This window comes from Apis mellifera, linkage group LG1, assembly GCF_003254395.2.
Source record: "Apis mellifera strain DH4 linkage group LG1, Amel_HAv3.1, whole genome shotgun sequence".
Taxonomy (NCBI): Eukaryota; Metazoa; Arthropoda; class Insecta; order Hymenoptera; family Apidae; genus Apis; species Apis mellifera.
Genome location: NC_037638.1, coordinates 7,982,685 through 8,008,600, shown reverse-complemented (window position 1 = coordinate 8,008,600; position 25,916 = coordinate 7,982,685). Strand labels below are relative to the sequence as shown.

Here is a 25,916-nt window from a genome sequence, read left to right as displayed (position 1 = left end):
TAAAAAAAAAGAGAAGAAGAAGAAAAAAACGTTCTTACGTAAAAGTTGTGCGAAAAAAAAGAATAGAAACGTTCTGTCATTGTTTCACCGGATAATTTAAAGGAAACTATAGATCGGGAATCTATGAATAATTTTGTAATAAAATATAATTGAATCTATGAATTGACCAATAGTTTCTTTTTTTTTTCTTTTTTTTTGAAATAAATTGTTTTTTCTTTCAAAGGTATTTTATTTATTTATTTATTATTATTATTATTTTTTAATATCCAATTTTGAAGGTTAATAATTATTTCGAACAATGCATTCTTTATAAATCGGTGAATAATGTATTCAGTGATCAAAGATTAATAAGATTCTACGAATACAATCTTCGTTCATTATTCATAAAAATAGCATCGTATATAAGTCATGTTGTATAATTTCTTTTCTGACTCGTTTTCCTTTTTTTCCCCATTTAATTCCTCCGTGCGATTCGATTCAGATGCAATATTCTAATGCAATTTGCCAAACCGAAGAAAGAAAAATTTCTTGGATCAATTAATTCAATCGCTCGTTAAATAATCATACTTTATGCGAAAAAGAAAAAAAAAACAATTGATATTATCTGGTACCGGTAATTATCGGTGATACGCTGTTAATAAATGATAAAATTACCGTTCGTTAATATCGGCTATAATTTTAATTATTCAGTGACATCTATTTACGTAACATTTTCACGTTTCCTTGCTTATTTCGCCGTACAATTGTTTATTCGCGATAAACTACGAATATTCCATTCTAAACTAAATTTTGTAGCCGATAAATGATCGCAGCATTTATCCAAGTCGAAAGATGCGAACTATTAAAAATACAGAAGTAAAGAAAAAGGCGCAATTTCGAAATCGTTATGCTCGATGATTTTGACCACACGGCATCTCTTATCCACGAACTCGAAAGCGATGGAAGAAAGAGTCGTTCCGTCCGGGAGAAAATCTCAAGCAGATTTTAAGGGGGTAAAAAAATAGGAAAAACCAGACTTGGCGAAAGAAAAGCCGCAGAAAACAAAGAAAGCGACCGCAGACGCGAGTTATTGGCCTGTTTACCTCTTTGCCCGCGAAATTATCCACTCGTTTGACTGGGGAATAGTCTGCGGTAACGTGGCCGAACGGAGGCCATATTGTCCGCTTAAATGCCGGAAGAAATCATCAAACTTGCCGAGACGTGTTCACCAGTGGATATTAAAAGCGTATTCCTCGGTGTGAAGAACTCTCAAACTAGAAAACGACTCGTTGTTACCGATCTTACATCGTTCTTTTCGTTGAAAAAAAATTGAAGAATAAATTCTTGATAATCTAGAATTCGAAGCAAATTTATTTCTTAATTTTTATTTTAATCGATTTTAATTTCGAATATTTCTTTTTTTTTCTATAACATTGAAAGTTGGATTTAAAGTAAAAAAAAAGAAAAAAATATTGCGTACGACACGCATGTTCGTTTAATTTGTAACTTTCTACCTTTTGAAATACTGTAACAAGTATCAGTATAATATTTCAATTACGAAAGTGTAAAAAGATTCATTCACCTACTGTTTACACATTAAGTTTACGTAGTTGCGGATTTCAACACATTTTCTTAGAATACTATTTTCAATTTTTTTGCGTAACATTCCTTCTCGTAAGATTTCTAACGTGATGCTAAAATTATTTACACCACTAAACTTTCACATTTCCACAAAATGACGAAACCGAACTGGAAAAAAATTCTCGACAAAAATTACAACATAAATTTACACGTCGTCGTAAATTATCTTATTTATTTATAAAACTATCTATGAAAAGAATAAGAGAAATTAATTTAATTAATCGATCGGAAGAATAATTCCAATGAAAAATCTTCAACTTAAAAAAATTCAAATTATTACCAAAATATATCTTTCTTTCTTTATTAATATTGTTCAAACGAATTAAATAAAAAATATATATATACCACAACTGTTTAAACATTCCAAAATACTCATTTCCAAAATGAAACATCGATCCCGATTCATCCATTAACGATAATAAGGAAATCGACAACGATAGAATTTATATTTGGTATCGGATATAATGAAAATTCCACCGAATTTTTCCACATTCGTTCCTTTTCCCTTTTGAGAAATATTAGACGAGACGCATCCACGCAGTTTTTATCGAACGACAAGAGTGATAAATGCACGTGCACAAAGCGGATGTGCATCCGATAAGGTTGTCCCACGTGGGCCGATAAAACCAAGTCAGTTGTTTCCTCTGGCTTTAACGACGTCGCGAGTGAACGAGTGAGTCCGTACTCTGCTCACCGTGTCATTCGGTCAACGATCTCGTAAGGCGGGTTCGTGCTACGAGTGGGAGATCGGGCAAAAAGGCAAGCAACGTAAGAAAAACTCGGTCAAATGGATCGAGAGTATCGCCTACCTCGTGTGTTTTCTTTTTACTGTCCTCCTTCTTTCACCCCTCGACTTGTGTCTCGTTAGATTAAAGCAGAACTTGCATTCTTTCCCACTCGCTTATATTTATATGCACCCGATCTCTATCCATTATCTTTCTACTCTCAAAAGTCATAGGATATTCTTCTTCTTTTTTTTTGTCTTGATTAAAATTATTCTTTATTTTTTTTAAATTTTATATCTTTTTTTTTAAACAAAGATTAATAAAGAGAGGCCAATATGCTTTTCAAAAATTCGAAATCCAAATTTATTATTTCAATTTATTCTCCCTAATCTAAGGAAAATAATAAAAATTTCAAAATACAAGAAGATAGAACTCTTATAACTGGAGGAATTAAAATTATTATTTTGTAATGTTAGAAGAATTTTTTCTAGAATACAAAAATATCGATTTCCAAGGGCATTGTACGGAGGAATACAAAGAAGTATCGAAAGAAATATACAAATTACGGAGAAAGTCTTTTGAAAAAATCTGTTCTGTACGATTGTTCGTAAGACTGTGAAAATACGGGCGTGCACAAAGTCATTATATACAATGGTGTCATTAAGGGTAACTTGTTAACGACAAATGGCACTATGATCACCGGTCACGTTCTATAAATACGCACGATGACTCCTAACTGCAAGGTGTGTCTGGAGACAGGTCATCGAGAGAAAGACCTGCATCCATTTTCTTTCGATCGAGGTGTGAGCTGGCTTATCCTATTGTAAAAACTCGAAATATCGTAAACTGCCGCTTAGAGATTTCAATAATAATGATTAATATTTTCACGATGATAAAATATATGCGTTTAATTAGCAAGAAAATATTTTGAAATTAATTTATTGAAAAAAAAAGCAAAAATATTAAAAATTTTTTTAAACAAACAACAGTTAAAATAAACACTGCCATTTTATGAATTAATAGAAACTTCTTCGTTCTTTATACAATAAAAAGGTAATAAATCTTTTTTTTATCCAGAAAATTTTTAGAAATCTGAATCCAGGAAAATAGAGAAATTGGAATTTTATCTTATGAGAAAAATATACACGTCTCTAGAAAACATTTCTTTACAACGATCGATCTTTAATTTATCATTGATTATTTCTATCGGGATTCTCTATGTTAATTTTTTTCGTTCCCATAGTATATATAGCGCACAAATGCAATTTTACACGCGCTTTTAATAACTGGAACGATCTATTTTTCGCGCTATTACGTGACAAAGCAAAGACAGACTGATTTCTATATAGGCAACGCGCGTAAACGTGATTTACACGAGGTCTGCGGAGGAATTAATCATGCGCGTAGTTTCTTGCGCTGGTCATGAATCGTGTAAATAATTCTGTCAACGTCAACCGTGCAAAAAGATGGAAAAACAAATCTAAAGTTGAATAGGCAGAGAATTTTATCTCAAGGTTGGATATGCTAGCGAACCATATTGCCTCGCTTTCATGCATTATAAATAATATTATTAATTTTATACGAATTTTATTCCACAAATTGCTTATTAAAACTTTACGACACGTGTAAACAAAATTGATAATGATGTCAATAACAATGTTTTCTTTCAATGATTAAGAAAAATCATTATTATTAAATTATTATAAATAAATTCAAATTTGATTATTTATAAATAAATTCATTCGACAATGCATTTATTCCAGTAAAAATTTGTTCTCATTCGTCTCGAAAATTTTAACTATAAAAGTGATTTGATAATTGATATATCGATATAAAACTGGAATATTATTTTAAATAGGACAAATGTGAGGCAAGAAAGCGTAAGATAAAATTCAGGATCGAAAGAAAGTTCGATTTTACTTACGAAAACGAGAAGAGCGCGGCGATAACGATAACGTAACGTGTTCAGAACAAGGGCCATTAACAATATGAATAATTAAATCATCCGCGAAAATAAATTAACGTGATTGCGTTATAATAACGATTCTCGAGTATCTCTCCGGCCTTGTAGTTTAGAAGCGTGTCGTTGGTACGAATGTGCACGCGCTTCGTCACCTAGGAATGCAGAAGGAAATCCGAAGCCGCAGTCTCGTATAACGGCCTGCGTTATAACTTCACCGACCGGTGCAGAAATACGCAGTAACGCTTTCGTTGCAACGAGCGTTATTCACGGGGAATAAAAAAAATGGAAAATAACGTTATAAATATCGATTTTGATCGATTTTGAAAGAGCGGGTTGTCGCTTCATTTTTACTCGAAACGTTCAATTTGATTTAATATAAACGGGCAAACGAATTTGAGGGGAGGGGGAAATTCTTGCAAGTTTCGAATCAATTTTGATGATTATTCAAAACTGATTTGGAGCAATTTTTCTCGATACATGTATCTTGATCAATTGAATGAAAAATAATTTTCGAAAATTTTGCTTCGTACGAGATCTTTCGATGAAATCTTTTTCTAAATTTTAAAATTTAAATTGAACTCGATGATTGTCAATAATCGAGGATTTTTTGCAAGATTCGTGTCTTCTAATAAGGAATAAAATTTACGGTGGGTGGGCACGATGATGAATAACGACGATAATCCAACAAATTGTTTTCCGATCGTGTGATAAAATAATCGGCCGATTCCCGAATGATAATAAACACATTTCGGACCGATTCGAATTTCAACCAATTCAGCTTTCTCTACATTTCACGCGTTATGTAAACATCGACAATATTATATACGCGTAGTATTGGCCGTCCATACAACAAGGTCATAAAATCAATTAAACGTAAAAACGAAGATGTCAAAGTTTATGCGATTGTGCCAAGAATACTGTTCTTTACTAGATAGTATTACTACTTTTCTCTATAGTTGGGCAGAATAGAAAAAATAATAATAATGATAATAATAATAACAATAATAATAATAATAATAATAATAATAATCCGCGCCCGAGCCGCTTATACGGCGCGTAATTAGAAACTGCAAAACAAAATTCAATTTAAGATGAAAGAAAATAATCGGCAAAGCTCGCGGTATTGCGGTCCCCGTCCAAGATCTTGTGCAACTTTCTCTTCTGTCTGCTCGGGACACCTTGTAGAAAGCAACGGCTGTATCGACGCGACGCGGCAGGTATATACCGAAGCCAAGACCTTTGTCGGTCGGCTTAACCAGAAAGAGGGACCGTAGGGAAGCTCGAGACAAAGGGACGAACAGGGTTCGAGCCGATGGAAAGAGGGGGGCCGAGGAGCGAAGAAAAAGTGACCCAGATGCTCTTGGGCCCATACATTTCAGCTCGTGTTCGCCCGGGCCCAGCTTACGCGACCGACCAATTGCTATACAAACAAGTTTTTTTCCTCCAACGTGTTGAAACGCTCGCCACGTTTTCCCGAATTTCCTCGAAAAAGGGATCATAAATTTCTGTTCACGATTCGAAAAAAAAAAAAAAAATTAAGAGACGTTTAGTAGATTTCTTTCGGAGAGATGGTCCGCTTTCGAATATTTTTTTTATTCGATTTGAATGGGAAAGAATAAAAATTCGTTGCAAAAAACGATGTATTATATTAATTTTTTTTTTCTTTTTTTTTTTTTTTTTTACCATTTAGCCATTACACCGTTACTGCTGAAAATATAAAACTGTAGAGAACTGTAAAATATAAGTTTTTGCATAAATTAATTTTTATCGTAAAATGTTTATTTCTCTCCTTTCGTTTCGTATTCTTTCGAAACACCCCGTAGAGCATGGAACGAACCGTGCCATTCGACACGGAGGATAGATTTTCAACGAAAGGATGACTCGTGAACCGAATGAATCGCTGTTGCAAAACCGGCTAACCAAGTCGAGGAACGCGCGAGTACGCTCGTACTTACTTATATATACGCGTTTCTTTCTCAGACGTGGACGGTTAAAAGTCTTAACATTCACGGTGTGTAGAATGGAGGAGGAAAAGTACGGCGCGAGAAATGAGTGAGGTTGAAAAAAGGTTGGGATACGCGACGTTGGCAACGACGCAAAGGCACTTATTGCACTCTCCTCTGTGTTTCGCGGTAGTACTACTACTATTGGCACGAAAGAAGCTGGAGAAGGAGGAGAAGGCTTTGCCGACGGGTGAAGCACGTGACGTCTGGGTTCCCGCCGTTCTTTCCTCTCCCAACCGAACACGCATACGTATATATATATATATATATATATGTATGATCAAGATGTAAGGAGAAAGAGCTAAGGGAAACGAACAAAACTTGCTCGTTTTCAACAAATTTTCCTTTTCATTTCTCTTTCTCTCTCTCTCTTTTTTTTTTTTTAAAACGGAGAAGCTGCGATTTCTTTCTTATTTAATTAATATATATTATATTGGATATTATTTAATTGAATCCCATTCTTTTTCCGAATAATAAAAATATTCGACAAATTCTTATTTTGAATAAGCGAATTTATTAAAGAAAAATAAATCAATCGATTTCAGATATTGCGCTTTCGAGAATATAAACACTTTCAGATATGCCAGTTTAAATATATATTCGATAATTGAACAACCGAAATTCGCATAATTCGGCATTCCACTTGTGTTTACATCTTGCCATCTCCTTGAAATTTGAAATTCATAATAAAAGCAAATGAGAGTTAAAAAAATACGAGGAATAAATTTAATAAAAAAAAAAATGGAAAGAAGGAAAGAAAAATGCGTGGAAAACGAATAAAAAGAGGAAGCGAGAATGAAACAAGATATAAAGGGAAACGAAAAAGTCGAAGGAGTTTAAAATAGGGAAGTAGCAGAATAAAAGGAAGATGGGTAAAGTAAATTTGTATTTCTTGTAGCTGAGAGAAAGAGCGAAGGAAAGAAGACTCGAAGCAGATCTGAAAGGATGGAACGGCAATCTCGAAACGGTGTTAAAAAATTCATGAAAATGAATACAACCGTCAACCGGTTGTTTATTCGTCATATTTCATCTCAACTTTGACTCTCTGAGCGTCTGCTATATTTCTCCTTAAAGAAAAAATTTCTACGATATTTAAATATCCGTACGTAATTTTTCTCCTCGTTCGCAAGTTTGTCAAGCATAAACAAATGGTGACAGTAGAAAACGGGTTGTCATTACCATTAATCAGACTGTTTCAATGAAAACACGTTCGAAGGCTGTATTACGCATCCGATATCGATCTCGCGTGGCATAAAGGCCATGATTATGCGTGCGAAACAACCCCGGCACAAATACACGCGCAATACAACCGCGGTAAGCACGATCCAAGTTTCGTTAAAAGCCTCGTGAACAGAAAGAGAGAAGAGCGGTTTATTTTTATTTTTGTCTGGCGAGCGCTAAATGAAAATGGGTCGAGGCGTCTGTGCTCATTTGCGCTCCTTCTTTTTATTTCTTTACCAAAGTGGTGCTGTTCCTGTCGCTACAAAAGGCGCGACACTACTCGAGATCGTACGTATACGTGGCACCGGGATGCATTACGCCTATATATCTCGTACCACCCTTCCTTTTCCCTCCCCTATCGTTATTTATTTATTTTTGAAAACGCGTCTGCAAACTTTTGCACGATGCGTGTGGACCACCGATTAACAAGAAAACGTTCTCCGGGGTACTTTTCGACGCTGCCGCGTGTAACGAGCAAAAAGTTTCGGCCGGTAAAAAAGGAAACTGGGATGAGTTCGTATTTGGACACCGGTCTCGTTAATATTCGCCACGTAGCGAAAGGGAACCGAGGCTCGCGGGCGTATACACACGTGAGACGCGATGCGATTGTTAGTGGGCCAGGGCTTCGCCAAAATTCGTTGACCGAGCTTGGCCTTCGTCTCATCGTATCGGGAGAAAGAGAAAGAAGAAGGGGAGGAGGAGGAGGATCGGTGGAGCGAAGGAAGCGAGGCCAGATACAAGGAAAAGGACAAAAAGGGTGAAGTACTTGGTGGAGGGAGGAAGAGCAGAGGCGAAAAGGAAAGGAAAGAGTGAAAGAACAAAAGGAACAGAGCGATCTCCTTAAGAGAAATGCGTGGGAATTGAACCATGTGGCCCGAGGACTGGTTCGCGAAATATCGCATTGCGAAAGTACGTGTACACTCACAGAGAAAAGGAAGCTAAGCGTATACGTATACGTATAATATATATATATCACGAGAGACTGAAGGGAAACTGCATATGAAAGTTCTCGATCGAACATTTATCCGTTAGTTTTCATTTTAAACGAGAATTTTGTACACAACTTGAGTCAAAAGCTTAAGGAAGATCAATTTTATCGTGTAAATTTAAAAGAGAAATCAAAAAAAAAAAAAGAAAGAAAGAAAGAAAGAAAGAAGAAATGCAGAGAATTAATTGTATCGAGAAACGCGATCATAATTGGGGCGCGCGAAAATTTCTACGATTTTCAATTATTAGAAATAAATTAGAGGCGCAATATGCGTTAAAAGTAAGCGCACAATGCGCATGTATGTCAGTCGGGACAAGAACCCCGGAGTGCCGCATGACTCGTAACTACTGCTGTGAATTAACAGCTGATTTTCCGCATACGAGTATTATACACGCGTTGCATTGAAATATCGTAACGAACGGGTAAATTGCTTTCAGAAACGGAAAATTTATACAAATGTTGGATTGTTTCGACAAATCCCGTCACAAGATGAAGCAAATGTAAATATTTTAACGATACTAAAAAGATACAATGATTTGAATACATGTATCTTTTCCACTAATAAATTGATAATTGTTTTTATCTATGCATACATGAAATGTACATTTTTACAATTACGTCAACGAAGCTTAAAATATTAATTATTTTTAGATTTTTGAATATATAAATAGATACGAACAAATTAGTTGATAATTATTTGAAAAATATTTTCCATACGATTTAAAATTCTTCAATTTCGACTCGATATCAAACTATTTCTTTGAACGATATTAACTCAATCAAGCGTCATCCATGTAACATATGTTTCTATATTATCTGTCCAAAATATCAGGTGACGAACCATATGCGGCTGGATGGAAAGAATTATCGGTCCCGGCGCTTAAAAATTTATCAAAGTAAATTACAATAATGTACAAAAACGAAAAAATCTTTTTCTAAAAGATAAAACCGTCGTAAGTTTAAAAAAGTTGAGAACAAAAAAATTTAAATTTTTAAAACGAGATGCATAAATCACAAGCTTTGCTTAAATAAATATAAAAAAAAAAACATATATATATATTCATCGCGATAATTAAAATAAACGAAACAAATCTTCTGTAACATGCATTGCGTATAATACCAATAAGTTTAAATCGAAAGGGAAAGAAGAGAGATAGAGAGAGAGGCGAATGTACGGAGGGAGAGGAGCAAGAGCCTCCAGTAGAGAGTTCATCGTGTATCTTCCAATTAAACGATAACAGGCGTCAGCTGATATTTGCAACGTCATAGAGAAGCAACCTTATAAGGGCAAACTAAAGCGGTCAGTGTCACACGGTGTGGACTATGGGCGAGACAAACGATTAAAGCACCGACATGACTAGGCATACGAGGCGGATCGAGCGGGTCTAGTTTAACGGCGTGGGATCGGCCGACGACTTTCACATGCTAAAATTAGTCGGACAACGCCGCGCGACAATTCGTAAAAGCCGCCGCCGCCGCCGCCGCCACCGCCGCAGCCGTCGTCTAACCCGTCGTTGTCGGCATTGCGTAATATTCTAGTACATTCACGCGAAAACGATTGGGCTTTATTGGCGAATTCACCTTACCAAAGAGAAACAGGTTACCGTTTCCGGTCCACGTGTTAACCTTAGTAGGAGCGACATCCTGTTAAGGACACATCGTCAGCCAACTAACGTGACCGTACGCGGCGAAACATTACGCCCATAAAATAAATTATTCTCGCCTTAACGGTACCTAATGAGATCGTTTATTGCTCGAATATATGCAATAAAACTATACCTATGTTTTTTTCCTTGAGTTTCCTTGAAAATACGATACGAACGTGAGTTTCCCAACAACTGTTTTAAATAATCGATTTAAATATAAGTATGTACGTATACTTTCTGAATTATAATTTTTAGAGAGAAAAAAAAAATACTTGAGATACTTACTGAAAAAAAAAAAAAATATTGCATATACAAAATCGACTAAATCGAGTTTTAACTTCATTCTAAATCAATTATTCATTTCTCATTCGTTATTGGTTATTAACAGTGATGATTTTATCTTTATTATTGATTATTAAGTATTTTTGATCCGAGTGCAATAGCATCGAATGAATAAATTAAATTGTTAAAAATTGAACAAACAATTTTTTCCGTCGTCTCATTGTCTCATCAAACACGTACCATTCAGAATGACGAATGAAAGAATGTATCGGATGAATGAAGTGTTGCATAGTAGTATTATTTAAAAACCGTACATCACTCGTGCAGTATGTAGTATGCTCATTATCAATCTTAATCACGTGCAAAAAGTACAGCATAAGAATAATTTTTTATACGCATTGCACATTTTGCATTCAATCGGATTAGTCGTTCTAATAAGGGGGGGAAGAAAAAATGTTATATTGGAAGTTAGTTGTGAATGATTAATTTTCACACGAAAAAGAAAAAAAAAACAAAACATAAAACAAAAGTAAAGAAAAATTAAAGGAAGAAAATTATTTATAAATATCAACTTCTTCCTTTTTGTACGTGCAAATGATGGCTAATATGACTACATTTTCGAGAAATTAACTCTTTGAATTCATTCTATGTTATATATATTTATAATAGTACTATCTAAAAAGGGATTGGGATCAAAACATTCAATAATCATTACGAATTCAAAGAATCAATCGGTTATCTTGATGAGGTAAGCCAAAAAGAGATGATATGTATATAAGCCGAAGATTAAATTCTTCCTCCAGCACAGGTAACTTATTGGAGGAAGCGTAACAGATCGCGTTTGATGGTAAAAGCTTCTAAAACTACTGAAAGATGATGATGATATATGTATGCGTTCGTTTGGAAAAACCTACACCGATCATAAACTAAATCAATCATACACTCTTCTCCAACTCTTCTGAATGAAAAATATCCTAAATTAACTTTTATTCTGTTCAGACAATTTCGATTTTGATCGAACATTTCAAAGTTTATAGGAATCGTTTGCTTCTCATGCGAAAATATTTCTCATAAATTCGTCAAATCAAATTTCAAACGAGATGATGATGAACTTTGTACAAGGATGATCCCCGAACAATCGTAGGTTATCGAACATCGGGAGGGAACACAATGCCGACCACTTACCTTAGAAAGTTTCTCGCCCTCGTGGTGCGGCAGCAACGTCCTCAGCGATTGGAAACCGGCGTTAATACTCTGCATCCGACGTCGTTCATTGCTGTTGGCGATTTCTCGCCGCATACGCTTCTCCTGCTCCATGTGGCTTCGCGGTGTCACACGGCCGACGTTGCTGGTACTATTTCCGTTGCTCAACGCAACGTTTTGACCAGCAACACGGCGAGATACTGCGCCGTTGCTCTTCGATTGCTGTTGCTGTTGCTCTTGCGAATCAACGACCTCGGCGATCGTCACGCTCGTGGCCACCGAGCCCTCCTCCACTGTTCCGATGCTTCTGCAAAAATATTAATTATATAATATATGTAGAAATTGATATACATAATACGGGGATAAAGGGTAACGACAGGTTGGCTGGAAAATCTGTCATTCTATGCGAACTATTGTAATGAACACGTTCGTTTGATGGCGCGCAACAAGCGTCGGTTGCAATCTCTCTCTGTCGAAAAAAAAAAAAAAAAAAAACGTTTTGGCGTGGCAACCAAAGAGATAGAAAATCAAAGAGGACGCTGACACCGACACCGGCGTGTACATCTTTCTCTGTATGCGCCCCATATGACGTTTCGCCGAGTTTTGTGGTGGCTCTGAATATTTGATTTACCAAGTAGATACCAAAGTGAGATACACCGCGCAGAAACCGACGCGCAGACGGAAATATATATATAAAAAAAAAAAAAAAAAAAAGAAAAAAAAAGAAAGAAAAAACGGCTGTCTGTCTGGATCCAAGGGCTTTTAAGAAAATTGAAAGCGTCTACCAGTTTGTATCACGTTGTTTCAACTACATAGAAGCCACGGATTTATCGACAGTTAAATTCGCGGTCAATGAAGCGAGACGTCATTGTCGCTCTGTGGTTACAGTTTCAAAGGTTCTGCTAAGCCTGCACGCAATGCCACGCCACGTAAAATTATTCCTCCTATGTCTCCTTGCACAATCTCTTTCTTTTTTAAATTCTTTTTACAAGCCTACGTGTTACGAAAATTTCTATACACACACGTGTGTGCGTGTGTGTGCGTGTGTTTCAATGTCAACGTTTCATGTTTCGCAATGATTTGCCGAGATTAAAATATTCTTTTTTTTTTTCAATGTTTTTCCAACAATAGGTGTACAAGAAAAATAATTAAACGAGATTGTAGATATCCGAGACAATGTTGGCTGAGAATTTTTTTATATCTGCATAAAAATAAACATAATTTGCATTTATATAATAAATTATAATCTTTTTCATTTACTTAAGTGTGACAAGGAATAATTGTTAGAAGAGTTCCGTTTATCCAACTCTATTCTTACAAAAGTTTGAAATGAGAAGAGATATAAATAAATGTCTTTGATTTCGTTTATCAAATTCATGAATTATTAATGAAAGGGAGATACACATTCGGGGAAAAAATAACAATTGAACGAAACGATGTACCATTGCCGTATAGTAAACGAAGGAGATGGCCAGTTTCTCTGAAGAAACGGTGGCAGAAGAACGGTGGAAAAGAAGGACGAGTGAAATAAGCGATGCAGCCTCCGCTAGGAAACATCTGGTAAAATTACACGGAGACGTGGCGGAGACGATAGAGAGAAAGAGAAAAGAGGGAAAAGATTGGAATGGCGGATGTGAGATGAGTCAGCAGGGAAAGACCGTGACCTTGTGCCCTGCTCTCTGAAACATTCGTTCAGCGCGTGCCGATAATAGAAGTGGAATATATCCATATGTATATACGTGTAATATAAAGAAAACTGTGTGGGTGCACATACCATACGCATAACGTAACGAAACGATAATTTTATAAAAATAAAAAAAGATTCGTAAAATCAGAACACGATCTTATCTCGATACTCGGTATATCTCATTTACATCATTGGTACAATTGTCACGGAATAATTGAAACGAAAATAATTGAAGAATATATAAATTACACGAGATGTAAGAATTGCATAAGAATAATCTACAAATGGAAAAAAATGTTTTATATGCGTATGAATCGTAAAGCTCGAGAGAATATATGAACGAGTGCTATTATTGATCAACGCCTGATGAAGTCATTGGACTTCCTACAGGATATGGAATAATAACACGTGGTCCATGCTGCGGAATTCCACATGGTACTCTCCCATCGAGTGGTTACATTAGATCAGCTGGTACGCCGACGGCTTACTGGCTGGATGGTTGGCTGCTGTGACGTCAGCTCGTTCGTCGGATACCCGCTGAGTTCTCTCGGATCAGTCCCGTAGAAGTAGGTCGACTAAGTAGGTGGCTACCTTCCTTTTCATCGTAGATCTACATATATATATATATATATATATGTATATATATACACACATGTACATATGTACGTGTATTGTTCTTTCAAAAGAAGATTCATCCGGTTAACGAGCCGTTGCTAATAGATACGAAAATTTCAGACCCGCATCGCCCACGCTGCTTAAAGCTTAGAACACCATCGTCGCTATCGTCATCCGAAAAGAATGTCGGTCCCTGAACGAAGGAATCGTTTGTCGCTCTTGTACGATCTACCTGAAAATAATCTATGACGTTCTTTTTTTTTTTTTGTAAGTTAACAAGATTACGTCGCTACTCCGATTTCAAGTTGACGATATATTTTCTATGAAACTCGAGTTTATCGTACCATATATGTTCGTTGAACAAACGTTATCGTATCAGATAATAGTGGCGACGTTGAAATTGAATGACTTTTTTCGAAAGATTATTCGCGTAGAGCGGATGGTGGATCGGTCAGAAGAATGTCAGCAGAAAATTTGCGTGAGAAATCATGGGATTGAATTTCAAAAATTTCGATAGAATTTGTTTTGCAATTATTATATAAGAGATTATACACGTATTGACTAATATTACTATATTATCATTATTGAGCTAATATTTTGAAAACTTCGAATTAATAATTCAATATTTTCAACGTATGTGTATATGTATAAATACGTAACGTTAAAAAAATACGTAGAAAAATCAAATTCGACTATCATTAATATATATATATATATATATATATATAATATCGCGTAAAGATAAAAGAAATACATGATCAAAGATACGTCCAGTCTCCCGTTGATCGTTCGAAACGAGAAGAACATAGGCACGGAGGCGTGCGAATGTTTTCACGCGGCATACGTGCAGACGCGGGCGCGCGAGTGCGCGCGCGAAAAAACACAGCTAAATACGCCGCGGAATTGCGCCTATATACGCGCACACGGATGTTCGAATCTGGTGCCACGTCCGCGTTCCGCGTGTGTGTCGGTGCTAGGTGCTCTCGCGCACGCGCGGCTGTGTGTTGGTGAGAGAGCCGCGAGAGAGAGAGAGAGAGAGAGACATGCGGATTGTGCGGTTGTGTGTCGGCGACGCGCCGCTCTCGGTCGGCTCGCGTGAGTCACCAACAGCTGATGGCTGGCGCCACTCAGCTGGTTGTTACCGGTGCCTTCGCACGAGCCTCGCTATCTCTGGCTGCCTATCAGCTGCGAGCAACTAGGAAAACGACCGGAAAGGACGTCTTGTCGAGCTCTATAAAAAAACCAGAGAGAAAAAGTGCCGTGGTTACGCGACGGCGTCTACGATGGCGTTGGCGTTCCTTCGAGCCTTCCAACCTGATCGCCTTGTCGGGTATAAATGAAACACGTAGTCGAAACACGCGCCGAGAAGATTACACGCTTCCGTTTCACTTCAGATTCCATGCCCGATCGAGTAATTCCCCGGAGTGGAGATATTTAGGTATATACGTGTATACGCGACGCGCAAACGTTCTGTCGTATAACGGAAAAGGTCAAGGTTCATTGAAAAGTTGAGTAAATTCGTACCGTTTGAGAATCTTGGCCGTTTCATTCATCGCTTTGAATACGGTTCATAGAGTACTTTGGTTATTTTAGGATCTATCTCTGTTCCACGATTGCTGGATGCAACGATCTGATGTTACGCCATTTGTTTGTCGATATACGCGTACGCTGATCTTGCGCGATTAATTTTGGTATTTCGAGTGCTAAGAATGGATTTTGATACGCGATCGAGATTACTCTTACATGTACGATTTTATAATTAAAAATATTTTACGTCGTGCAAATTTTAATACATAATCCGTTCTCTATCCGTTAATATTATGTTTACGTTTCTACAACATTTTATTTATTTTCAACATTATATAATTCTCTTTTTACTTTGAGTATGTGTCAACAACTATCCTATTACCATAAATAAAATCATAATATTTTTTTCTTATCTTTTTTTTTTTCCTTATCCATACAAGTTTTTTGTAAAAGAAAAAAAAGAGGAAAAAATTGAATAAAGAATTTTTTATGCGTATATCATGCAATGTTGAAATAAATCTAGAGATAAAATATATAATTAAACTCATAAAAAAAAATATATAAAATAAGAAAAGATAAATAAAAGAAAAAAAAATAAAAGAAAAAATATATTTCTTCGATCAAACGTAAAATAAAAGGATAAAAATAATAAAATTTTGAATTTTTTTTAAATCACCCGGTATACATATCCAAGGCTAAGTTTAGGTAGAACAGGGGAACTGCACGACGTTCTTCGAATGGTCGTGAAACAGACTTGTATAGGTGCCTCTACCTACTATCTGCGCATTTATGTGCGTCTGTTCGTTTACGTGGGGTTTGGACACCCTAGCCAACTACCCAACCTCGGAAACCTCCCTGTCTCCCAACCTCCCTCTGAACGAAGCCTATCAGACGCACTGCGGAGACCTATCTTCTTTTTTTTTTTTTTCTCCTTTTATTTTATTTCTCTTACACCGTCGATTAAACTGTCTTCAATTTTTTTTTCGTCTCGTAATAAGATAAAATTTAATACAATGATATGAATAATACTTGAAAATATACAAAATTGAAGACATGAATAAATTTTAAAGAGAAAACATATAATAGAAATATTAAATAAATGATATGATATAATATTCGAATTTTGATATTTAGATATGAATTAAAATAAATGCATTTCTTTTTAAAATATATTTGAAAATGAAATGAATTATATAAGTTTCATAATGCGTTAATGTGAATTCAATTCAAAGATTAATCATTTTGTATTCGATTGCTTCAATTATAAGTTAGTTAGGAAGATATTTGAGCAAAGTGGTTTCAGAGGAAAAAATAGGAGCAAATAAGCGTAAAGATTGCTGCCAGCAGCAGCTGTTATACGAGAATTTTTCTGGAAACGGAGCTGTCGACGACAGATGTTAACAGGATCAAGAACAAACCCCGAAATGGACTGGTATAAGCCATGACTTCTCTTTATTCTAGATTTCTTTCTTTTAATATCTCAGTAATCGTAAGTCTTAATTAAGCCCGCGTTTTGTTCTTAAATTTCAACGATTAATTATTTGCATTTAATTAAATTTTAACTACAATTATATTAAATTCGAAATGAACTTTTCAATTTGAATATTTGTTAATTACAACATTACGTAAGAAATATTTAATAATAAAATTATACAAACATTTTTATAATTGCAATCTTCTGAATCATTCTAATCCAACTATTTATTTGCATATTATATATACATTATCTTTCAATATCACTTTATTATTCCTTTCCAAATGTTTTCGAATTTAATTTATCAATGAAGATAAAAAATGATAATTACGTATAAAATCTCAAATTAGAAGATATCGTTACATAAACGAGAAGATGGAAAAGAGATCGGGTTACAGAAGTGCGAGGAACAAAACAAGAGGGGAAAAAATGGGGGCCAATTTCGCGAATGTCTTTGCCAGAGTAAGGATGCCCGCTGTCGTATTAGCTCACACGGGATGAAATGAAGAACGAGAATGGGAATGAGATTGGGAACGGCCAGGCATATATTTAGCTGTGTGACGTAAGGCACAGGCCAACGGGCGCCACGTTGAGTCTGCATGAGTCTCTTCTTCTCATCTTCCTACTCCTCTTCTTCGTTTATATCGAGTCTTTGCAGCGTCGTATCGCTGTCTATACCCGCGAAATGTGTACCGATTCAAATCGATTTTCTATTTTTATCATTTAATCTTTTATTTGGGGAGGAGAAACAGGAGGACAATTTTCATCGGTGAAATATATCGATGGTTAAACAAACTTCTTTTTTTTTATTTTGCAAATGACAAAGCTATAAAGAAATTCGCACATTATATATGCTGTGAAATTGAAATTGAATATATATTGATGTGTAAATGTATGACACAATATATTATGATATTAATATATTCGTAAGATACCCTTTGGAGAATCGATTTTAGAAGTCAAGACAAACACAAACGATGATATGTAAAAATGTCGATTGAAGCTTATTTATTAAGTTATAAACAATTTAAGTTTTTTTCCATTAGATGAAGCGAGACGGAAACAACAGTAATACGACGAAGATAGAACTGTCTAAAGTCCTATGAATATACCAACACCCATGTATATTGACATGATATAATATTTTCAATATTTATAGATATTGATCTGTGTGCGGTCTTAGAAAACAGATTAAAAATATCACAGTAAAAGTATATTGAAAATATTATTGTAAATATTTTTAATAATATTATATTATCAATCTCATATGAGATCCTTAAGGAAGTTGGATTAAAATTCTATAAATGCAAATATATTTTAGTTTGATAATGTGATAAGAATAAATATCTTGTTTAATTTATTATGATAAATAGAAAATATATGCAATTGATTTTGTAGAAAGTTTGAAATTATTATTTCTTAATACAAGATCTGTTTTTTTTTTCAAATGAATATTTGCAAAAATATTTGTTTTAAAATGATGCCATCTAATTTACACCCAGTACACGTTTTAAAATAAATTAAAGAGTTTACTGGTTTGAGTTAAAAATTCTTTTAAATGTATGAATAATAATAATAATAAAATAGTAAACTACATTTATCAAAGTTGTTAAAAATAAAGTATTGAATAACTAAATGTTATATTGATTGGCACGACACTTTATGCAAGTCAACATGCAATAAATGTATGATAAATTGCAATTTGGTACAACGTATATACGGATACAGTCAGGTATTTGTGACTAATACAAACGAAGATTATTTAATTATACTTGTATTATTTCGTAATATGACGCAACATTATCCGTAGATAGCACTAGTCAGAAATAAAACGTGAGCTCGACAAATTTGTATTCGATTGTATTTGTGATAGTTTTTCATCTATTATATTTAAATTTGTTAAAAAAAATGGATTGTATTCGCAAAATGAAAAATATTTATTTCAACGAAGAAATAAAAAAATAAAAAAAAGAGGAAAACATAATTGTGTTGACAAAATTTTTCATAATCATCAATAAATATATTATATAATTATGTAGAAAAAATTCTTCTTAAACAGAAATAAATACATTTGAAAGAAATTATTAAGATAAATAATAAAATAATGGTTAAATATAACAAAACAGATTCTAGAATTCTGATCAAACTTTCCACAATAACTTTTTTCTTTTAATCAAAATAAAACTATACATATGTATGTGTAGTTGATTTTTATGCGGAATCAAAAATGTTTAAACAACATTCAAAAATGATATAAATTATTCGGACGAATTAATTAGAATATCGATACTCTTCTTTAAATGTATATACATCAAACCGTTAATTAACTAGTGTAACACTTGCCACAAAAACAATGATAATTTATATTAATGACGATTGGAATGTAAGTGCCTTGATGCGTGAAACTATGCAAGTCGATCAACTGTTTAATTTTGATTGCAACTATCAATTACTGATAGATATTTTCATATCACTTCATAAAAAAGAATATTTTATACTTTATATATTACGTTATATATTCTATTTTGTTTTTTCAATTTAAATAATATCGGATTTGAAATGTGTTTTTTCAAATAAATATAAATTTTTATTGCAAAAATTAAATTTTTTCATTCATTCGTCGAAATTCGAAGAGGATTGAAGAGGATTGAATCGAACGAAAAAAGTGAAATGAAAAATTTATTGAAATTCAGAAACTATTCTAAAGGATTCTAAAGGATAAGAAAAGTTAAATAATATTTTTCTCCGTAATAAATTTTAGAGAAATGAACGCATTACGATCCGTTTAAATCTTCCTTTTGAAGAATTTTGTACCATTGAAGATATCATTGAAGATCAACGAATAAAGAAGCAACTGAATGTTCGTTTCATATTCTATAGTTAAAAATTCAGGTAGTTGCGATCTATAGGGATAAATATCTTTTTTGCAAAGGATCAATGGGTCAGCTGAATACACGGAAATGAACTTGAAAGCTAATCTCTGAATGTTTGAATGGTACCGAGGTGGTATCGACTTTGAAAAAATTTGGTAGTTTTATGATCGTTTTTATAATCTTTTTACAAACCTTTTTTTGTACTCAGCTATGTCATTTTACTGGAATTGGATAGAAACACAATAAAATTATTCATAAATAAAAAGAAATTATTATATATAGATATACAAAATTGATTTTTTTTTTTTTTTACTCGAAGATGAGATTATCAAACTACATCATTAGATACGAGAGAGAGAGAGAGAGAGAGAGAGAAGAAAGAAGGAAAAGCGTCAGACAGAGGCATTATTCCCGTCTGAGGTTGGTCCCTTTGACTTTATCCATGAGTAATACTCACATACACATGTGCATGTAATATGAATTTGCGGTGCACAGTGGGTATGTGGAGCGTAAGAGGTCAACAGAGAAACCATTGTTGTCTGCTGGCAAGCTCCAGAACTGGAAGGCGTTTCAAGATTGTACAGACCATTTTCGTAGTTTAACTGTCTGCCGTGGTAAGATAAAAATTCAAAGGATTCAAAAAAAAAAAAAAAAAAAAAAAAGAACATCATTGTAATGGCAAGAGAACACCATAAAACTCGATTAAGTTAAAAATATTATATTTATCTTGTACGATAATTTCATTTTAATTATTAATTTTGATTTTTTAAAAATAAGATATGAACATTTGAAAAATATTTTTTCGTCAATCTATTTTAATAACAGCATTTTTTTTTATTTAATGATTTTTCACATGAGGGATACGTGAAAAATATGGGAATCAATATCAGGGCATGTTCAACCGACTTAACCCTTAAGGCCGCAAGTACAGACAGATAACGAGATTTTCAAATATGCACAGTTGCAGCAAGTGTTAAGTCCATTCCTAGACGAGGCCAGCCAAGTGCTGAGATTTTGCAGTGCAATGACGGGACGCGTCATCGTGATTTTTTTTTTTTATTTACAAACTAGAAGAACAGCATTATTATTATTTTATAATAAAATTTATTCAGACGGAAAAATTGGAATCATATACGCGGCTAATTATTTTTTTATTCTAAACATGCATCGTAGAAATTACATCTATGGATAAAATCTACTGGTGAGAATCGCAATATATAATTAAATTTTTATTACAAATTATTGAAAATTTCATTTGATACGATTATTTCAATTTTTCATTATTCTTTCTATTTTAATTTAATCATGTTATTCTAAAATCTGTTAAAATATTCCAAATAAATACCTGATTAAAAATTGTTTAAAGTCTTGAAGTAATATTATAAATATTCTAAAATTATTTTTATTACTATATCATATTTATCAATGAGAATTTAATTACATTAGTGAATATATAATGAATATATAATAAGAATTCATTTAATAATATACAATAAAATTTTTATTTGAATTATATAATATTATCTGTTCTAAAAAGATCGTGAACCATTTTCTTCAATTAAATTTAACTCTACTATGATTTTGTAAGAAAACGTATCGGGCCAACTCAATAAAACACGTTATCTCACTTTACCCAATTCTATAATTAACCGTGATCGCAAAAAAGTTTTTGTACGAATTCCAGTTTCTTATCAAATATTTGCTGTATGGTCCAAAAATCAGTATATTTAAAAATATCAAAATTTTTTAATAAAATGAATAATATTTGATGAATCGTTTTAAAAAGAAAATTTTATATATAAAAATATTTTTTCCATCAAAAATAGTTTACAAAACTTATTTTAAATAATAATTTAATAAAATTTTGAAAATTAATGTATATATCTTTCAATAAATATATAAGTAAACGAATAAAAAAATAAACAGACACTTGTATATTTATATCTATATAGTTATTCCTATAAAAAATAGATATTTAAAATTTCAATAATTTATTAAATATTTTGAATTATTTAAGATTTCGATGTAAATTTTCTTCGGTTCATTATATTGTTTTTTATTTTGTATATTTTAAAAATCAATGATAAGTAGCCGGAAAAATTAATTAATTTTTTAATATTCGTCTTATTCTTTCATTTATAATGAATATTCATTCAAGTAAAAATTAAAAATCCATAATGAATAAATATTTTAGATAAATTTTATTTATATTAACCTTTGAATGATGTCAAAAGTAATTACAACATATTTCTTAACTAATATTCTCTATTTCGTATGTAATGTTTCTTATTATTTTAGAAAACATAGACTATAGTCTAATAGATATGATAAGGATTATCATGGTACACGCAAGTTTGGGTTTATGATAAACGTAAACAATATGGTTTATGTTTATCATAAATCTAAATCATACCAGTTTTCCGTTTCTTAATTTTGTAATTATACAAACTTAAAAACGTTTTATTCTATATCGACAATGAATTTAAAAAAATAAGAAAAAAATATATATAAACGTCATAAGAAAAAATTAAATATGTATACATAAATATTATTTATCTATCAATCTATATATATATATATATATATATATATATAAGCATTAATATATATCTATAGCATTTCTAAAAAAGAAATTTAAAATCGTCATATTCATATATCATTACTTACTCATATAATATTAATAATATTAATATAAAAATAAAAAAGGAAAAAAGATCAATAACTTCAAAGACATTAATCACTCTATCCCCCCTTTTCATTTGATTTTTATCATTATAATTTTTTTATCATTATAATTTTATAACATCAAGAATTATTTCAAATTATGTATAATAATATCAATTTTATCAATATTAAATACGATCGATATCGCGTTAATATTTATAATATAATTCAAATATAAAAATAAATCAAAAATTAAAAATAGAAAAGAAAAAAAGTATTAAAAAAAAAATAATAATAATAACTTCGTACTACGTATTTAAACTTATATTAAGTACAAGTGCACTTAATACAGAGATTAACCTAATACGAGTGCATGCAATACGCAATCCAAGTCCTCTCTCTTCTTTCTGTGCACATTGACTAGTTATCTTTGTTACTCCAACCGACTACTCGCTACGGATATATACACATGCATACCTGTAGGTATGTGTACGAGATACGTATACGTAAAAAGGCAACTACGTACGATATGGTGCAACCACATTGACCGTGGTCAGGATTGGCTCGACCGATTTATTAAGTCGTGCAAATAAGCGAACGAAAAAGTACCATCAGCGGAGCGAATTTTATTCTCCAACGGTTGATAAACGATGTGGTGATAATAATTACTAAGCGCGGCGTGATACGCATACCGACAAAGGAATAGCTGACGTAAATACCGAAAGAAAATCGATAGGGCATCGAGCGACAGTAATTTCATCTGTATGTAACGCGTGATAGAAAAAAAAAAAAACTAGGCGGATGGACCGCAGTTCGATTTTTTTTCTATAAATTAATAAGCCAAAAATATATAAAAAATTTTAAATTAGATAATAATTCGTTCCGTGCAAGTTTATAACTAGTAAAGGAACTTAATCGATAATAAGATAATAAAAAAGAAATGAAGGAAACCTTTGAAATATGTATATATAGATCTATACATGTTATTAATTACTTTTCCAATTTTACAAGGCAAAATTGCAAAAAGTTTTCAATTTTTTTACTACTAAAAGTTTTCTAGTTATTAAATGTAATACAGTAAATATAAATTTACATCGATTGTTTCCAAATATTTATACTAGCATAAAAATAAAAAATAGTTAATATTTAATCATAATTATCCAACTACTTATAAATTAGTGACGCATCATTTCAATGACTAAAATGATACATTATATATATATATATACATGTATATATATGTATGTACACATAAAACATTTCATCCGTGCAAAGTAGTGATAACCACGAGAGAAAATTTATCACGATCGGCGAAGTATCAATTGTATCTGATTACGTAATAACAGAACGTTTAATCAGCTGATACGCTAGGTCGCGTGGTGAGAGAATAAACACATATCAGATGTTCTCATAAATGAACAATCCTTTCTATTTCAAGAGGATTGGATTAAAACAGAAAAAATTTAGAATTGCTTTCAAAAAATTGATAAAAATAAGACATAACATATATAATAAAAATTAAATATATTGTTTTCTCTATATATATATATTATATTATTGCAGATCATATTTGAAATTTATTTATTTCTTAATCTTATTATTAGATATTCAGTTTATTTCTTATTTATTTTAGTAAAAAAAAAGAACATGTCCGAAAATTGTAAATAGATTTTACAAAATAAAGTACAAATCCTATATATATATATATCTATACATACGACTAATCATTTAAAATTATTATGCATTTTATTGACAAACATAAAATAAACGAATCTCAGGTATAAGCATAAAATGAAATCAATAAAATAAAAAAGGTTAAATCAACATATTTCACGTAACATAATACGCATAATATATATTATTCACTCAAACTTTTATATTGATCTTATTAATAAACATAAAAAAAAAATAAATAAATATAATACGAACATGAACGTAAGGTATGCCGCGTACATTGATGTAATAATTTACGCTTGATACCTCCAACGAGAATTTTATAGCGTAAAATCATACGCATATGTCTTTCTGCGTTTCTTACCGCTTTCTCAAACGACTGCTTCATTCAAGCTCTATCAATTATGGCGTACACTGTACAGCGTTCCTTTACACCATATATATGCGGAGAGTAATAGTTTTGCGTATTACCTACGCGTTATCGCGTGCACGTCAAACAACAAACCAGACGAATAAAGAAAGCATACGAGACCAACTACATACGTAATATCGACAAGTAGTCAACGGCTTCGATGTTCGTGAATTTCATATCTACACGTGAGATAGATTGTGGCCGAATGGTTACATACGAAGCTAGACACGATAAATCGAAGCATCCCCGTGTGAGTGAACGTAATGCAGCACGGTGATGAGCGTATGTAAACAAGAAGTCGCGCCGATGCGGCATGCTTCGAGTTATTTATAGAGACCCATTATTGTGCAACAAACGTGGCTTTACGTAACGCACGTAGTATACCCTGGCCGGCTGTCGGTCACTCGGCCGTATACAAAGGAACTCGCTTTCCTCGTCCTTTCGTCTTTTTTTTCTTTATTCCGCCTTTATTACTTCTTTTTTCAAATTTTAACATTCTCATTTATCTTAGGTGATAAAAAAAAAAAACCAAAAACCACATCTATTTCTATCGTCAATGTAAACAAAAATTTGTATAGAATCGTATATTATAAAAATTTTTTTGAATTTACTTTTGCAACTTTTGTTGATTAACGAATTCATAACGGAAAAATGATCGAAAGAGAGAAAAGCAATATTGTGTCACGAAGGAAACAAAATAATATATACATACATATATACATACACACACACATATATATATATGATGTATGTATATGTATGTATGTATGTATGTATGTATATATTATACAAAATCTGAATGTAAATGTTATTCTGATATATACTGCATATATGCTTTTTAAATCTTAAATGTTTAAAAAACGGTAAACAATTAATAGCAATGTCTATCTATTTTAACAATCACTTAACATTAAATTTCTAAAACAATTTTTACTAAATATGATATAGTAGTTATAGATTCAAGAATAAAAATTGGAAATAATAAAAAAATTGAATAAAATATATTATAAAACATTATTTAAATTATTATATTATAAATAATGAAAAAAAATAATGAAAAAAATAAAATTTAATCATTTTTAAATCTACGATTGAATTTAAATAATTGTATATTTATTATTGCTAAAAAAATAATTATTAAAACATGATTCTCGCGCCATGCTTGTTTGGGCGTGAACGATGGTATATGCGTTTGACATATCTTCAATATAAATAATTAAAAATAAATATTCTTTCGTATATATACTAAATATGATACTAGAAAAATTAAAATAAAAATAAAAAAAATTCACTATGAATCGAATGAAATAATCTTATTTAATTGCATCACATAGAAGAC

At 32.5% G+C, this 25,916-nt stretch overlaps 2 protein-coding genes across 3 annotated transcripts in view; one reads left to right on the top strand and one right to left on the bottom strand.

The window, feature by feature from the left end:
• Positions 1-25,916, bottom strand: part of LOC726729 (helix-loop-helix protein 11) — a 166,157-nt gene that overhangs the window by 139,117 nt on the left and 1,124 nt on the right. The window contains exon 2 of the mRNA XM_001122450.5: positions 11,634-11,958. Coding sequence (XP_001122450.1) covers positions 11,634-11,958 — 325 coding nt within the window. The remainder of the gene's footprint in view (positions 1-11,633; positions 11,959-25,916) is intronic.
• Positions 14,719-15,860, top strand: LOC102656747. 2 transcript variants are annotated; one of them, XM_006565305.3, is made up of 2 exons: positions 14,719-15,391; positions 15,547-15,860. In XM_006565305.3, the coding sequence occupies exons 1-2, from the start codon at positions 15,067-15,069 to the stop codon at positions 15,585-15,587; spliced, it is 366 nt and encodes a 121-aa protein (XP_006565368.1). In that variant the 5' UTR covers positions 14,719-15,066; the 3' UTR covers positions 15,588-15,860. The 2 variants fall into 2 exon arrangements, with proteins under 2 accessions (XP_006565368.1, XP_026302032.1); XM_026446247.1 differs by having other exon boundaries at positions 14,719-15,460.